Source organism: Mauremys mutica, chromosome 20 (genome assembly GCF_020497125.1).
Source record: "Mauremys mutica isolate MM-2020 ecotype Southern chromosome 20, ASM2049712v1, whole genome shotgun sequence".
NCBI lineage: Eukaryota > Metazoa > Chordata > Testudines > Geoemydidae > Mauremys > Mauremys mutica.
Genome location: NC_059091.1, coordinates 20,458,180 through 20,474,898, shown reverse-complemented (window position 1 = coordinate 20,474,898; position 16,719 = coordinate 20,458,180). Strand labels below are relative to the sequence as shown.

At 49.2% G+C, this 16,719-nt stretch overlaps 1 protein-coding gene across 6 annotated transcripts in view; it reads left to right on the top strand.

Annotated features, from left to right (window-relative positions):
• The window catches only part of LOC123353430 (adhesion G protein-coupled receptor E3-like), an 83,309-nt gene that overhangs the window by 2,842 nt on the left and 63,748 nt on the right, over positions 1–16,719 (top strand). For 5 of the 6 annotated variants that reach the window (XM_044994501.1, XM_044994500.1, XR_006574502.1 and 2 more), the window contains exons 2-3: positions 7,069–7,163; positions 16,245–16,301. In XM_044994501.1, the coding sequence (XP_044850436.1) occupies positions 7,133–7,163; positions 16,245–16,301 (88 nt within the window). In that variant the 5' untranslated portion in view covers positions 7,069–7,132. The remainder of the gene's footprint in view (positions 1–7,068; positions 7,164–16,244; positions 16,302–16,719) is intronic. The other variant, XR_006574500.1, reaches the window with a different exon arrangement.

Below are 16,719 nucleotides of genomic sequence, written 5' to 3'. Positions count from 1 at the left end.
TTAATACCAGTAGCATACAAGGCTAGAAGATTAACCCCTACGGAGCAGCAGTTTCGAATCTCTGAAAGCGAATGTTTAGCTGCTGTGTGGGCCATTGAAGCTTTGCTTTGACTACTGACACAGCCCCTATTATAACACAATCAACTCACTCTCCCCTGAAGTATATTTTGTTGGAGAAACTGCAGGGGAAAGGAGTATCAAATACCAGGATGGCCCAATGGCCCTTGATGTTAACTAGCAGAGTTGTTACTTATGAGAATAACAAACCAGCAGTGATGTTACCATATGCCCTCCTGACGGAAGGAGAGAAGAATGAATGCCCACTCCCAGAAACTGAACCAAAGTTAGTTGAAGAAGTACCCCCAGTAGATGAAGTGTTAAGCCTCTGAGAAAAAGAGGTTTGCTTTACAGATGGTAATTCATACCATGAGAACTCTAAGAAATATACGGGATATGCGGCTGTACAAGTTGATGGGGAAACTATTTCTGGTTCTATGAGTATGACTTCAGCTCAGGGAGCAGAGGTCAGAGCTCTTAGTGGTCTGCTTAAGCAGAAAAATAATGTTGCAGACTGTCTTTCTGTCTATATGGATTCCGATTTTGTGGTACAAGGACTGTGATACTGGATTGGGATTTGGAAAAAGAATCCTTGGGAAACTGCTGAGGGAAAAAATGTGGTCCAAAAGGAGGATTGGAAATCTATCTATGCTTGGTTGAAAAGACACCCAGGAAAATTAAGAGTAAGACATATTAAAGGTCATCGAAAATAAGAAGGGAATGAAAAATATTGGAATGATAAAGCAGATGCTTTAGCTAAATTAACAGCAAAGGAACCTTTGGGATTATGGGAGTTACTAGAGCTCAAGCCAGAAAAGAGGAGGTTAAAGATGGAGAAACTGGAATACACAAGGTGGATATGTGGTGAATAAGGAAACAGGAGAGGTAAAGTGGGTGCCTGACAAACTTCAAAGAGAAGAGATTATTAACCTGTGTCACTCTATGGCCCACCAAGGAATAGAGAAAACTCTCGTTAAGGTAAAACAAATTGGAACATGGCCTAAGGTACGAAAGGACATAGAAAACTTTGTTAAAAACTGCAAAAGGTGTGTGGCAGATGGGAATAGATCACCGAATTCGGGACCCTTGTTGCACCAAGGAATTGTAGGGCCGTGGAGTAGAATACAGGTTGATTTCATTGATAAATTGCCTAATACCCAAAGGGGGAGTCAGTATATATTAGTGATAGTAGATTCCTTTTCTGGATGGGTGGAGGCGATTCCCACCAGAAATCATACTGCAGAGACCACTGCCAGAAACTTGTGAGATGTAGTGTTTAGTAGATACGGAACTCCAAAAGCAATTGATTCAGAAAATGGGCCACATTTTGTAGGAGAAGTAATTCAAAGTTTATTAAAAGCTTTAGGAATAAATCAACAATGACATATCCCCTGTCATCCTCAGTCGTCAGGGACAGTAGAAAGGATTAATCAAACTATTAAACGAGCTCTACACAAAGTAGTGCAAGAAACTGGCAAAGATTGGGATGATAAAGTGCCACTGGCGTTGGCAGCTGTCTGAAGCAGTGATCGATTGGATACTAGCTACCAGCCCATCAAATTCTCCTTGGAAGGCCTATGAGATTGTAGCCCCTTATTGTACCCAGAAGAAGAAGAGGAGGAGGTATCTGTTGGGATATGTTAGGGTTAAGTAAAGACCTGGGAAGCTGCTGGAGTGCTCACATGGCATTAGGGAATAAGGGCACAGGCAAGCAATATTTCTCCATTTGATAAATAAGTTGCCATCCTTTTCCCTTCCCTTTTGCTTGTTAAGAATTGATAAGCATTGCAGCTGCATAAAGAATGTAGTTGGCTAAAGAATACCGTCAGGGCCGTCCCTACCTATACATAAAATACACAGCTTCTTGGCAACAGGAAATTTGAGGCACCAAATTTTTGGGTGCCCTATGCAGCTGTGTGCTGCTCCAGCCCCTGCTCTACCCCTTCCCCATGCCCCCTACTGCTCTGCCCCAGTGCCGCCCCCATCCCACCAGCATGACCAGTTCTGTCCTTCCGATATATTTTGTACCCTGGTACTACTGTGTCCCATTGATTATCCTCATTCCACCAAGTTTCTGTGATGCCTATTATATCCATAACCTCATGTAATACGACACACTCTAGTTCATCTATCTTATTATTTAGACTTCTAACATTATCACTGTCATAGGTTTATTCCCCACTTTGAACTTTAGCGTCCACAAGATGGGGACCTGCATGGACTCCTCTAAACTAAAATCCTAGTTTAGATCTGGTTCTTGCTGCCACCAGTCAAGTTTTCAGTGTCTGACACACTCCCTGTTCCCCCAAAACTTTCCCTGGGGAACACAGATCCCAACTTCCTTGGATCTTAACACAAAGGGAAATAATTCATTCCCCCCACCCACCTTCTTCCCCCTCCCCTTGTCCTTGGGAGAGATACCTTGATTCAAACTCCTTGAATCAAAACAAAGAGGGATTCACTTTTCCCCCTCCCCTTCCCCTGAAAATCCAAACAAGGGAAGAAATCACTCAGGTTCTAAAAGAAAAAGATTTTATTAAAGAGAGAAAAAAAAGTACACTATCTCTGTATTACCAGGATGCAAAAATACAGGGTCTAACTTAGAAGCCTGGAGAGGCTTCCCCCCCCCTCCTTCCTCAGAAGAATCAAAGTAACAGCAAACAGAAATAAAGATATTTCTCCAGCAACCACACAATTGCAAATGCAGAAATTAATTAGAAGATTAATTCGCCTTTCTAATACTCACTATACTGGATAGTAGGAAATACTCCAGGAGAACTTGGAGACATGTCTGGCCTCTCTTAGATCCAAAGAGAGCACGGCAATTCAAACAAAGGACACAGACAAATCTCCACAGAGATTTGAAATTATCCTGTCCCTTGATTGGTCCTCTGGTCAGGTGTTCATCAGGTTACTGAGCTTGTTAACCCTTTACAGGTAAAAGAGACTTTAACCCTTAACTATCTGTTTACGACAATCACTTTTTAGCTGTCTGCCATTACATGATGTAATTGAATGGGATGTTTTTTCATTTGACTGTTTCTCATCAGATCCTGCTCGTATTTTATCATCTTCCATCTCTTCTCCTTACTAGGACATAGAGAATCTCCATTAATAAATCCTGACGAGCTTCCTCTTTCTCGATAAACTCCCCATTTCTAATCCACGGGCTAGTTTTGGGCACAACTCCATCCTTGAGTAGGTGACAGTTCATAATCTAAGGCCAGATCCTCAGTTGGTGTAAATGGGTGTGTGGACTCCTTTGGACTGATGCCGATTTACACCAGTTGGGGATCTGGAAATATCTGTAGTTCTACACTGGTAACTTGTGTTTGTGAATCTAACTCTTAAGGGCGCCTGCTCAGAACAGCTTTGCCGACGCTCATTCAGGCAGGGACACCTGAGTTTATGCTCGTCTTCAGGAAGGCACTCAACGAGGAAGCTTTGGAGGATGAAGTCTTGGTTGTCAGGACAATATAATGGGGACCCAGTTCATGACCCCAGCACACATGCCATCATAGTCTCTACTGGCCAATGGCAAAAAAGGGAGCAAAGAAATTTCTTTAGCCACTGGGAATGTGTTGTTCTAAAGCAGACAGAGGAGGAAATAAGGCAGGTGAACCACACCCCACTGCTCACCACAATCCAGAAAGGACAGAACTCACCACCAGGAAATATCTGAGAAAGGGGAAGTCACTGAACAGAAACTGAGTTTATATGGGCAAAACCCACATATTTGTGCAGTGTTTTTTCTCAGGGGAAGGTTGATCTATTTGGAAGAAGAATGTTTGTGACACTGATTGGACCAGAGCTGTTCCTCTAGGAGGGGCCACCAGAAAAGGGGACCTGGCAAGACCCACACATGAGAGTGATCATAGGAAGAGGAGCTTGAGTGTATTTCTTTGTCTCTCTTCATCTTGAGCTCATGGACACCTGGATGGGAGGACTGGAGAGCCCCAAGTGCTGAGGAGTCCCTCCCTTGAAGAACCTGCCATATGGGACCATTGACAAGAACCATCTGTCAGGAATCAGGGCCTGCAGCAGAGTCAGTCTCCAGGCAACCTGTTCTTGGCTACCAGGTCCTGCTCCAACCACTAGACCTGACACCCACCTCCCGCTCTCTAACAATGTCAAGCACGGATAGTCATTAGCCGCTTCTTCCATCTTCTTCCTGTGTTAACCCTGTTACTACGGCACCACCGGGAACAGGACTGATGTTCTGTCTGCGTCTCCAAGATGACAGCTGCAGACAAGAGCTACAATCACAGCTGATACTTGGACAGCACCATCTCACGCATAGGGAGCCACACTGTGAGCTGGATGAAGATCTGTTCTTCTGTTTGATTTTTGTTAAGAAGAGCTACTGCTCAGAATGTGACTTCGGCATTACAGCTGCACCACCTTAAGCCTGGTCTACACTAGGCGTTTAAATCGGTTTTAGGAGCATAAAACCGATTTAACGCCACAACCGTCCACACTAGGAGGCACCTTATATCGATTTTAATGGCTCTTTAAACCGGTTTCTGTACTCCTCCCTAACGAGAGGAGTAGCGCTAGTATCGGTATTACCATATCGGATTAGGGTTAGTGTGGCCACTGATCGACGGTATTGGCCTCAGGGCGGTATCCCACAGTGCACCACTGACCGCTCTGGACAGCAATCTGAACTCGGATGCAGTGGCCAGGTAGACAGGAAAAGCCCCGCGAACTTTTGAATATTTCCTGTTTGCCCAGCATGGAGCTCCGATCAGCACGTGTGGCGATGCAGTTAAAAATCAAAATAAAGAAAGAGCTCCCGCATGGACCATGCGGACGTGATCGCTGTAAGGGCAGGCAAATCTGTTCTATCAGCGCTCCGTTACAGAAGACGAAATTCAAAATCATTTTTTTTAAATCTCCAGACAGACGCCATAGCAGGGGCTCAGCGCACTGCTGCGTGACAAGCGTAACGGAAAGCCAAAGAATCAAATGGACGCTCATGGACTGGAGGACTCAAGCTATCCCACAGTTCCTGCAGTCTCCGAAAAGCATTTGCATTCTTGGCTGAGCTCCAAATGCTTCTATGGTCAAACACCGTGTCCGCGGTGGGTCAGGGCATAGCTCGGCAATTTTTGCCCCATCAGGCACTGGGATCTCAACCCGGACGTTCCAAGGGGCGGGGGAGGCTGCGGGAACTATGGGATAGCTACGGAATAGCTACCCACAGTGCAACGCTCCAGAAATCGACACTAGCCTCGAACCGTGGACACACACCACCGATTTAATGTGTTTAGTGTGGCCGCGCGCACTCGATTTTATAAAATCTGTTTTACAAAACTGGTTTATGCAAATTCGGAATAGTCCCGTAGTGTAGACGTACCCTAAGATGACTGCTTACAGCAAGACTCATTAATAACCCCAGGACACTGACATCTCTGACGATAATGTTAGCAACCAACCACTCAGTATGGGCATCTCTTCATATTTACTGAATGCAGGATTTAAAAAGTTAGTTGTGACCAGATACTTCACACTAGTTAATTTTAACAAGAGGGAAGGAACACTGGCCAGAATACGGAAATAACAGAAAAGTTAACAGATGAATAATATTTAGTTAAGTTAGATCTCTGCAACTCTGCAGGGCCTGATGAAATTCACCCTGGCGTACGTAAGAAACTAGCTGAAGCAATCTCTGAACTTCCAGAACTCATGGAGGGTGGGTGAGGTTCGTAACAAGAGCAAACTCAAAAAAAAAAAAAGGTAAAAAGGCGCTCTTAGGGAAGTATAGACCAGAGAACCCAACTTCAATATCCAGAAAGATACGGGAACAAATGATTAAGCTACCAATTTATTAAAACCTAGAGGATAATAGGTGATAAGTAATAACCAACATGGATTTGTCAAAAACAAGTCATGAGAAACAAAACATATTTTCCTTCTTTGCTTGGGGACCCAGTCTAGTGATGTGGGGAAGAGGTGGACATGATGTATCTTTAATTTAGTGAGTCTTTGGACACAGTCCCACATGACATTTTCCTACTCAAGCTAAGGAAATATGGACTAGATGAAACTACCACAAGGAGGATGCAAAGATAGGTGGAAGATCTTATTCACAGGGGAAGGATGGGGACTTACTGACTTGGCAGCAGCACTGCAGAAAAGGGTATGAGGTTTCTGATGGGCAACAAATGGAATGTGAGTTTGCAGTGTGATGCTCTTGAAAAAAGGAAAATGTCATTCTGGGATGTATTAACAGGAGCGGAGTGGGTCAGAGATGGGAGGTGAGCTGTATTGCTCGGAGCAGGAGAGCTGTGTCCAGGTTTGGGGTGTTGCACTTCAAGAAGGATGAAGACAAATTTTACAGGGTCCAGAGGAGAGCAACAGAAATGATCAGAGGTTTAGAAAACATGACCTGTGAGGAAAGGTTGGAAGAATTGGGCATGTTTTGTCCAGACAAGAGATGGCTGAGAGGGGACATGATAACAATCTGCACATATGCAAAAGGTTGTTATAAAGAGGACTGTGATCAATTTGTGCCCATGTCCACAAGGGTAGGACAAGATGGAATGGGCTTAGTTGGCAGCAGAGGAGATTTAGGTTAGATATTAAGAAAAAACTTTCTAACTCTAAGGATGGTTCAGCACAGGAACAGGTGACCTAGGGTGGCTGTGGAATCCCTGTTATTGGGGGGTTTTAAGAACAGGTTGGACAAAGACCTGCCAGGGATGGTCTAGGTGCACTTGGTCCTGCCTCAGCACATGGGGATGGATTGTTTGACCTCCCGAGGTCCCTTCAACCCCACATTTCTGTGATTCTGTGAAGTGATGCTAGACCCTCTGCACTGTGGTCAGTTTCCCCCATAGGTGCTCAGCAAAGTAAATGCTTATGGGGCTGGGAGAAGTGGTAGGGCAGAAGGAAGGAGAGCAGGGCACGCTGAGAAGACGGTGCTTTCCTGTGAGCAGTACTGTTGGTTGATACGATATAATGCAACAGGACATGAGTTGACTTGGCTTCCTGTCTAATTTCTCCAAGATTAGGAGGCTGCAAAGCTCAGAATCCTCAGAACTCGACCTGCCCTGACAGCGTCTGAGCCACCATGGGAACCCGAGGTGATGTGTATCCATTGGGTGAGTGGAACAAAGTCCATGGGCTGAACTCGGGTGGGGCTAGGAGAGTGCAGAGGGGCCCAGGGGTCTGTCTGCACTGGGGCTGGAAAGTGAATGTTCCAACTTGAGAAGACATAGTCGCACTAGCTCTCATCTAGCTAGAAATAGAAGTGTCGCCATGGTGGTGGGAGGGTCTGGCCACCCTGAGTGCGTATCTGTGGTCTTGGATGGGGTTGTAGTCAGGGCAGGGAGCCTCTCCTGTTACTTGCCCAAACGCAGCCACACTTCTACTTTTAGCATGCTAGCTGGGTCAGAGCAAGCCCGGGTACGTCTCCTTGAGCTAGAATTTACACCTCGGCATACACTACATTGGTGTAACGTGCAATTTCCTCTGCTCCCTCCAGTGTTCATGTTGCACCAACTCAGACTCCATCCAGATCACTGAAACACCCTTAGATTTACCGGGCCAGATTCCTGGTGCTGACTGAGATGGGCTCCCTATGAGACCAGAGCATGGAGGGGTCCCAGATGGCTTTTCACCACCTTCACAGCTACTGAATCCCAGGCGATAACTGTGGATCAGTCTGGTCCCTGGAAGCAGAGCAGCCCAAAGCCTTTCCTGATTCATCCCCAACTGTCCATTTCCAAGGGCCCATTCCAGCAGCTGGCAATAGCCAGAGTGGAGGAGTACGTTGGCCACACCGCTCACCTCTGGGAATGCCCACTGTGCCTGGGGGCTGTACCATAGAGCCAGTACAGGAGGGGCATTTCCAGGTAGCTGGGGGAGGCAGCTTTCTGTAGGGGCACAACGCTGGGGTTCTGAAATATTACTACAGTAATAATAGTTCTTAATGAGAGAATTGACTTCATTGGATTTACACCAGAATCACTGTGGGGGTAAATAAGCAAAATTTGGTCCATAGACGGGCCCAGGAGACATCTCTCTCTCTCTCTCTCTCTCTCTCTCTCTGTTGCTCATTTCTGTGTATAACATTTTAAAAACATATTTAGTTTTTATTTTCTCTCAAATATTTCTCCTCTTCGTCCTGTTCTCCTCTCTACCACCAGGGAGCACTCAAGTGTCATCCAGTAAGTTCCCAGGCTGGCAGAATGTAATGCTGTATGTTCCGCATTTGCACCCATCATGAGAGTCCCACACAGAATGTCTCTCTGCCATGAAGCTGACACAGGCTTGGCAGCTCTCAAAGGGGTTATTGGCACTGTAATGAGTGGTGGGGTCATTGGATCTGGGTCATTAGGAGTAGCTGAATTTTTAGGTGGGGGTTAAGTCTATTTCTGAAGTGTTCACCAACGTATGCCTGGATAATATAATATATCACATGATCGATAAATATAATTCACATTACAGATATTAATATGGATAATATGTGCTTAATGCATATAACATTATTTGTATATACACTTCTAGCAGTAACATGGCCTGGAATGGTGGCCTGTGTCTTCCTATAGTCATATTCACCTATGCTAAGTATCCCATCACACCTTGTATTAGCCAGGAAAACTATCAGGATCAGCACATGTGGGTGTTCTACCGTAGTAACAGGCAGGGAGTTACTCTCACTGGAGTGTCCCAAAGATAAGGACAATACATATGGGACAAGCCTAGGAGGTGATGTTATGTGCTTTGTACCTGGAATTCGTGTGTCCAGAACAAAGAGCTAAGGGGTTGTGACATTCCCTTCTGGTGTTATCCAGACTGGTGATCTGCTAGGTCACTCCAGTCCTTGACTCTGGGAGCCAGCCTTACCCTGCTCTGCTGTGAGAATCCCCACTCCTGGGCTGTTCACACAGAGCCTCTGGCATGTAAGCTGCTCCTTGTATTGTGCACTAGCCAATACGGAATTACACTAGCCAATATCTCTGGTCCCAGACACAACCCTAGGAATCTCTCTCATGCAGTGTCCAGTTATGCCTGCTGCACGCTGCAAGCTTATATAAATTCGGCAATTTAACAAAGAAATTGATGTGTACCAGACTTGTTATCCCAAGGGGAGTCTCTGACACGTTTCAAACCAAACACACTGCTTCAGGTAGAATAAACAAACAGATTTGTTAACTATAAAGATAGATTTTAAGTGATTATAAGTCAAAGCAGAACAAGTCTGATTTGGTCAAATGAAATAAAAGCAAAATGCATTCTAAGCTGATCTTAACACTTTCAGTGCCCTTACAAACTTAGATGCTTCTCACCACAGGCTGGCTGGTTGCCCTTTATCCAAGCTCTCCCCTTTGATCAGTGCTTCAGTCACGATGTCTGTAGGTGTAGGTGGAAGAGAGAGGAAGAGCCTGGCAAATAACTCTCCCTTTTATCATGTTCTTTCTTCCCTCTTGGCTTTGCCTCCCCCACCCTTCAGAGTCAGGTGAGCATTACCTCATCGCAGTCCCAAACTGACCAAAGGAAGGGGGGGGGTGACTCACTCTAGAGTCCAACAGATCCATTGTTGTTGCCTAGGTCAGTGTCCTATGAGGCTGGCTGGGTTTGTCCCATACATGCCCTGATGAGGTGTGAACTGCATCTCCACTTTTGGAGATTTTTTAATGAGGCTTGCTTTAAGCCACGAGGAAACATTTTCAGCCTCATAAGTATATACATGAAATGACAACCAATAACATTACTATAACATTACCATAACAACCATGCTCAGTACATTATGAGCCTTCCAAAGACACCCGACATGACAAACTTTGCATTAGATACCACACAATCATATTATAAGGATGAACATGGGGGTGCTGGGTGTTCCCCTGAGCTACAGAACATCACAGGGGTACAGTATAGTACCAGAAAAACAAGGTAGAAAGATGGTAGGTTAAGACTAGCCTCAGGGGATGCATACAGTACCTCTTTCCTTGTAAACAGGTTGGATATAAAAAAGACAGCTTTAGGGGTGTGACTTTGGATGCAAGCTTTCTTTGCTGCAGGAGACGAGTTCCCACAAATTGGAGTTGTATTGAACCTTTGTTCCTGTAATATGCTATTACTAAGGCTATGTTTTAGTCACGGGTATTTTTAGTAAAAGTCATGGACAGGTAACGGGTAGTAATACACAGCCCATTACCTGTCCATGACTATATACCTTTAACTAACACTTGGGCCGAGGGACCATGAGTGCTCTGGGAGGGTGGCCTGGGGGAGCTGTGGGTGCTGTGGGAAAGGCGGCCTGGGGGGCACCACGGATCCAGGGAGGACAGCCCGGGAGGGCTGTCACAGGTGCTGGAGCGGGTGGCGGCACATGGCCCAGGACCCTTGCTGGTGCTGGGGGTGGGAAGGGTTGGCGGGGCTGGCTGGAGGTGTCCCTTCAGCTCCTAGGGGGAGGGAAGGACAGGTCGGCTCTGCGCACTGCTCCTACCATGAGCATCAGCTCCACAGCTTCTGTAGACACCCTGGTCGATTACAGTGCTGCAATTGGCCTCCGGGAGGTGTCTCACAATGCCTGTTCTTGCCTCTCTGATCATTGGTTTGAACTCTATTGCCCTGCCCTCAGGTCACCAACCATCATCCCCATCCCGTAAATTCCTTTGGAATTTTGAAAGTCCCCTTCCTGTCTGATTTGTGACACATGCAGTGGTCTCAGCGCATCTTTCCAGGTGACCATGCCTGCTCCATGCACAAGGTGATCTCCCGCTTGGAGCAATGCCGAGCTTCTAGTCCTCATCAATATTTGGGGAGAGGAGGCTGTCCCGTCCCAGCTGCACTCCATACATAGGAATTATGACACCTACAGACAGATTTCACGATGCATGACAGAAAGGGGCCATGACCAGGACGATTTGCAATGCAGGGTCAAAGTGAAGGAGCTGCAGAACACATACCACAAGGTGCGGGAGGAAAACCGCCGTTCCGGTGCTGTGCCCACGAGCTGCCGGTTCTACAAAGAGCTGGACGCAATACTCGGTGGCAACCCCACCTCCACTGCAAAGACCACTGTGGATACTTCGCTGGCTCGCGTGCCATTTGAAAGTGACTGAGCCAGAAGGAGGAAATCTTGGCTGAAGATGTAGAGGGTGAGGGGGACCCAGAGGCAGAGGATGCCTCGGAGGTCAGAGATACATGCAGCCAGGAGCTCTTTTCTACCCTGGAGGAGGCTAGCCAGTCACAGCTGTCGGATGTTGGCGAAGCGCAAACAAGAAAGGAGGCCCCTGGTAAGTGGATTTGATTTTGGGAATCGCTGAAGTGAGTTGTTGCGGGAAGGAGGCTTGTCTCCCACCGCATGCCTGGTCTGATTGACTCCCTCACTTCAGGGGAATCTCCCTCAGAGATCTCCAGGAAACTCTAGTGGAGATACTGGGCAATCCACTGCCGCAGGTTTCTTGGCAGAGCTGCTTTGTTTCTTGCCTCATTAACAGTAACTTTCCTGCGCCCCTGTGCCATCATGGTGGTGGGGAGACTATTGCTGCACACAGATGAGCTGCATAGGGGCCAGGGCGGAAGCCGCAGTCTTGGAGAAGCTCCTCCCTTGAATCCCTGCTGACCCTCAGCAGCGAGATATCTTCAGTAATGGTCACATCCTGTGGACAGTGTGGGGACAGGAATGATTATCAATCCCCCACCCTCCCGCCCCACAGTGCTGGCTCTCCTGAAGAGCCATGTGCCCAATGCACAGCATGGTGAAAAAAGAGTGATTTCGCCTGCCCCTGTGGCTATGCACCATTTTGGGAGTCTTGTGGCTCGTGTGTGCTTGCCTGGGGTCAGCCAGTTAGTGGCAGGTGTGTGAGTACTGGCTGTGTTTAAAGCACTGAATCAGGCCTCTCTGTGTTGCAAACAATCCTGCTTCTCTAAAATGTTGTGTTTAAACTTCACAGAGATGACCTTGGGAGCCCAGCCTCCCTCTTTGTTATCCGCAGCTGATCGGCTGCGCAGAATTAGAAAGCAGCCAAGAACTAAGGAGGACTTTCTCGGTGATGTTATAATGCACTCCACCGCTGACACTCTCTTATCAACCTCCTGGCTCCAGTCTATACCTGTGGCTTTCCATTCCTCCCCGCTCACAGTCCAGCACTGCGGACTCTCACTACCAGGGCCAGCTCTACAGTTTTTGCCGCCCCAAGCAGTGCACCGAATTGCCACCGCGGACTGCGCGGGCAGTCCATGTGCCCTTAGGGCGGCAGGCGCGTTTCCACGGCGGCGGCAATTTGGCGGCAGCTTCTATGTTTAGCTGAAGCCGCCACGGCTTCAGCTAAACATAGAAGCTGCCGCCGAATTGCCGCCACCGCGGAAACGCGCCTGCTGCCCTAACGGCGCAGGAACTGCTCCCGCCGTCCACGGTGGCAATTCGGCGCGTTGCTTGGGGGCAAAACAACAGAGACTGCCGCCCCTTGCAGATTGCCGCCCCAAGCACCAGCTTGGAATGCTGGTGCCTGGAGCCGGCCCTGCTCACTACACCCTGCACTCAATACCCTCCCTCTGCAGTTTGGCCCTGCTGAAGCACGGTACCTGCTGCATTGCAAGGCCGCCCAGAGGATTCAGGGGGCCTGGGGCAAAGCAATTTCGGGGGCCCCTTCCATAAAAAAAAAGTTGTAATATTATAGAATACTATATTCTTGTGGTCTGGGGGCCCCTGCAAGACCCGGGGCCTGGGGCAAATTGCCCCACTTGCCCCCCCCTCCCCGCTCTGGGTGGCCCTGCTGCATTGTACTCCAAAGGAGAAGGTTGGATATGATCCCTGGACATACACAAATCTTTAGCCGTCCCAGGACCCCTCCTCCTCCTGGAACCTTCCTTCCCCCATTCCCCTCACTGCTGATGTTCTTTGTTTGTTTGACTCTCTCCTCCAGTTGTTGTTTTTAATAAAAGAATTGTGCTGGGTTGAAAGCAATCTTTGGTCTATTAATTGAAAGCAAAAAGAGCCCTTCAAAGCAACATACCATTACGTTAAACCCACATATTCCATCGACTGCACCAATCTCCTCCTAGCATTACAAGCGCTGCGCTCCTGAGCATAGCAACAAGTATTAGTTGCTTTTGGCTTCAAATTGCTGCCTCGAGGCATCCCTGAGCCTTATGGCCCCGCACTGTGCCGCTCTAATAGCCCTGGTCTCTGGCTGTTCAAACTCAGCCTCCAGGTGCTGAACCTCTGCGATCCAGACCTGAGTGAAGCTTTCACCCTTCCCTTCACAAATACTATGGAACATACAGCATGCAGCTATAAGCATAGGAATATTGTCATCCATCAGGTCCAGCTTCCCATAGAGGAAGCACCAGTGAGCTTTTAAATGGCCAAAAGCACATTCAATAGTCATTCTGCACTTGCTCAGCCTGTTGTTGTACCGCTCCTTGCAGCTCTCAAGTTGCTCTGTGTATGTCTTCATAAGCCACGGCATTAAGGGGTAGGCTGGGTCTCCCAGGATCACAATGGGCATTTCAACTTCTCCTATGGTGATCTTCTGGTCTGGGAAGAAAGTATCTGCTTGCAGCTTCCTGAACAGGCCAGTGTCCCGAAAGATGCGTGCGTCATGCACCTTTCCAGACCAGCCTGTGTTAATGTCTGTGAAATGCCCCTGGTGTTCCACACGCGCCTGGAGAACCATTGAGAAATACCCCTTGAGATTAATGTACTTAGTGGCTAGATAGTCTGGTGCCAGAACTGAAATAATCATGCCATCTATCACCCCTCCGCAGTTAGGGAAGCCCATTTGTGCAAAGCCATCCACAATGTCACCCACATTGCCCAGAGTCATGGTCTTTTGGAGCAGGATGCGATTAATGGCCCTGCAGACTTCCGTCAACATGAGTCCAACGATCGACTTTCCCACTCCAAACTGGTTAGGAACCGATTGGTAGCAGTCTGGAGTACCCAGCGTCCACAGTGCAATCACCACATGCTTCTCCAAAGGCAGGGCAGGTCTCATTCTTGTTTCCTTGCACCGCAGGGCTGGGGTGAGTTCATCAGACAGTCCCATGAATGTGGCTTTCCTCATCCGAAAGTTCTGCAGCCACTGCTTGTCATCCCAGACGTGCATCCCGATGTGATCCCAACACTCAGTGCTTGTTTCCCGAGCCCCACTGTAGTCAGCAGCACCTCCGTGAATGCCACAAGTATTCTCGTATCGTAGCTACTACACGTGGAGAGATCAATGTCACACTCCTCTTGCCTTTGTAGTTTAAGGAATAACTGCACTGCCACTTGTGACGTGTGGTCAGAGTCAGCAGCGTGCTGGTCAAGAGTTCGGGAGCCATTCCTGCAGCCCGAAGAAGCAGGGTGCACAAAACACAAACCATTGAAAGATGGCGCCAAATGTGGATGAAAGCTCAGGGATTGCTGATGCGAAGCAATTCACCATGGGACACTGGGACAGAACCCAGGATGCCCCATGACCCCCTCCACCTTCCCACAACTCTTAGCAGCAGAAGAGAAAGAGGTGCTCTGTGAGATAGCTGCCCAGAGTGCACTGCTCTGAATGCCGCTGCAAGTGCTGCAAGTGTGAACACTCTATTGCGCAGGCAGCTGACAGTGTGAACACACAACAGCCATTTCCATCACGTGGAGTCGCACAGACGGGCTGTCCCCTCTCAAGCTCTGCGCTAGCTCGATCCCCAGCTACGGGCTGGATGCAGGAATCCCTGGGTCATTCTCTGGCCCGTGCAGTGCGAGAGACCGGATCAGCCTGCTCCCTTCCTGGCCTTAGACTCTCTGAATTAATGGCTCGGCCTTCGCTCCCAGGAGAACTGTGATGCCGTCACCTCACCAGCTCCCTCGTCCTCCATGGAGTCTCCCCGGGAGAGATTGACCGGAGCTGAATTTCAAAGCCACACCCCCTTTCTAGCTCCCTTCCTAGGAAAGCACAATGGGGTTCCCCAGCCCGCTGGGCTTCCCCTTTTCACAGCACCTCGGGCACTCGGCCCCGGGTCCTTTATCATCTGATTCTTTGCACCTGTGTGTGGTTAATGACTCAGAGCAACAGGCTCTAAATAAACACCAGCAGGAGGGACCGGATCTGGGGCGATACCTGAGTGAAAAGCAGATCAACAGCAGCGTGTGTTGGGGTGCAAAGACATCCCCCCCCTTGGTGCTTCCCCTTTCCAAGGGGGTTTGTCCATTGCATGGACGCACTGGATGACCTTGGATAAGTCATTACCCCTCACTGTGCCTCAGTTTCCCCATCTGTAAACTGCTTATTGCCATGAGCCTTTTGGGTTACAGACTGAGTCACTTTGTGTCCATGCAGCACCGAGCGTGATGTAGCCCTGATCTCAGTCGGCTCTGGGCAGCACCCGGCGCAATGGGGCCCTGATCTCAGTTGGCTCTGTGCAACACCAGGCACAATGGGGGCCCTGATCTAGGCTGGCTCTGTGCAGCACCTGGCACAATGGGGGTCCTGATCTTGGTGGGCTCTGGGTGCCACCCAGCACAATGGCAGGGCTGGATTTCCGATTAGGCACAGGAGGCACGTGCCTACGGACACCGGCATTCTATGGGACACCTAAAAATTCAAATTTTGCCACTCTCAGGTCCCAGCAGGGGGCAGGGCCGGCTGAGGGGGAAGACAGCCACATGCTTCCCTCATCCCGCCCATCTTGACCCCCTGCAGGCCGGGGGGGGGGGGCAGGGCTTGGGAAAGTGGGTCTCTGGGGGAGTTCATGGAGCAGCTGTGGGCAGAGTGGATGCAGGACACTGGACAGTGGGCGAAGGGGTGCTGGGCGGCAGGGCACCTAAAAGTGAAAAGTGGTGGGTTTATCCCACCACCGATGGTGGTTAAGAGCTTCTGGGGTCCCCAGAGCTCCAAGCTGGAGGGAGGGGTGGGGGACAGCTGCTGAGCCCCTGTGCCTGGGGCACCCAAAGTGTAAATCCGGCCCTGACAATGGGGGATCCTGGTCTTTGTTGCTCATACACACAATAAAAGACCCAGCTGCCCTGGCCAAAAGTCCAGTTCCCAACTGGAACCAGTTAAAAATATGACCAGGGATCCCAGCTGGGGCTGATTTCCCAGAGCACCAGGTTTCTGCATTTTTAATTCCACCATCGGCAGGGCTCTGACTGGCCATTGGCCCAGGATTGGCAGGACTGGGGCGGCTGGGGGTGGGTGCAGCTGAGTGGCGGTTACCATCTGCCCATGGGGCCTCACCCTGTCTCTGCCTTCCAGGGCTCTGCATCGCCCTGTGCCTGTGGAGCACCGTGGCCCAGACTCCTGGCGTACAAGGTAAGTCCGACTCCTCCTGGCTAACCTTCCCCTGCGCTCCCGGCTGCCCGGGGTCTCCGGCCTCCGCCCCCTCTGGCCCCTTTCTCTTGTGGGAGGAGAGCAGAGTCAGGGGTCTGGCAAGCCAGGAGCAGCCCCTTGGTGTGGGCCTCTTGGGGTGGGTTTATAGAGCATGGTGGGTGTGTGCAGGGGAGAAAAGAAGAGGGAGCATTTGGGATTTGGACTCTGTGTCTCTGCTGCAAATTCCAAGATGGGATTCAGACAAATTCCCATTGACCCACTGAGGTCCGCCAGTGCTGCACCCACCCTGCTCCGTCTGCTCCCATCCCAAGCCCTGCAGCTGGCTGAGCTGCGGTGGGATCCTTCCCCTCACGCTGGCCAGAGGGACGGATCCCAGTGGAGCCCCAAACACTGGGCAACT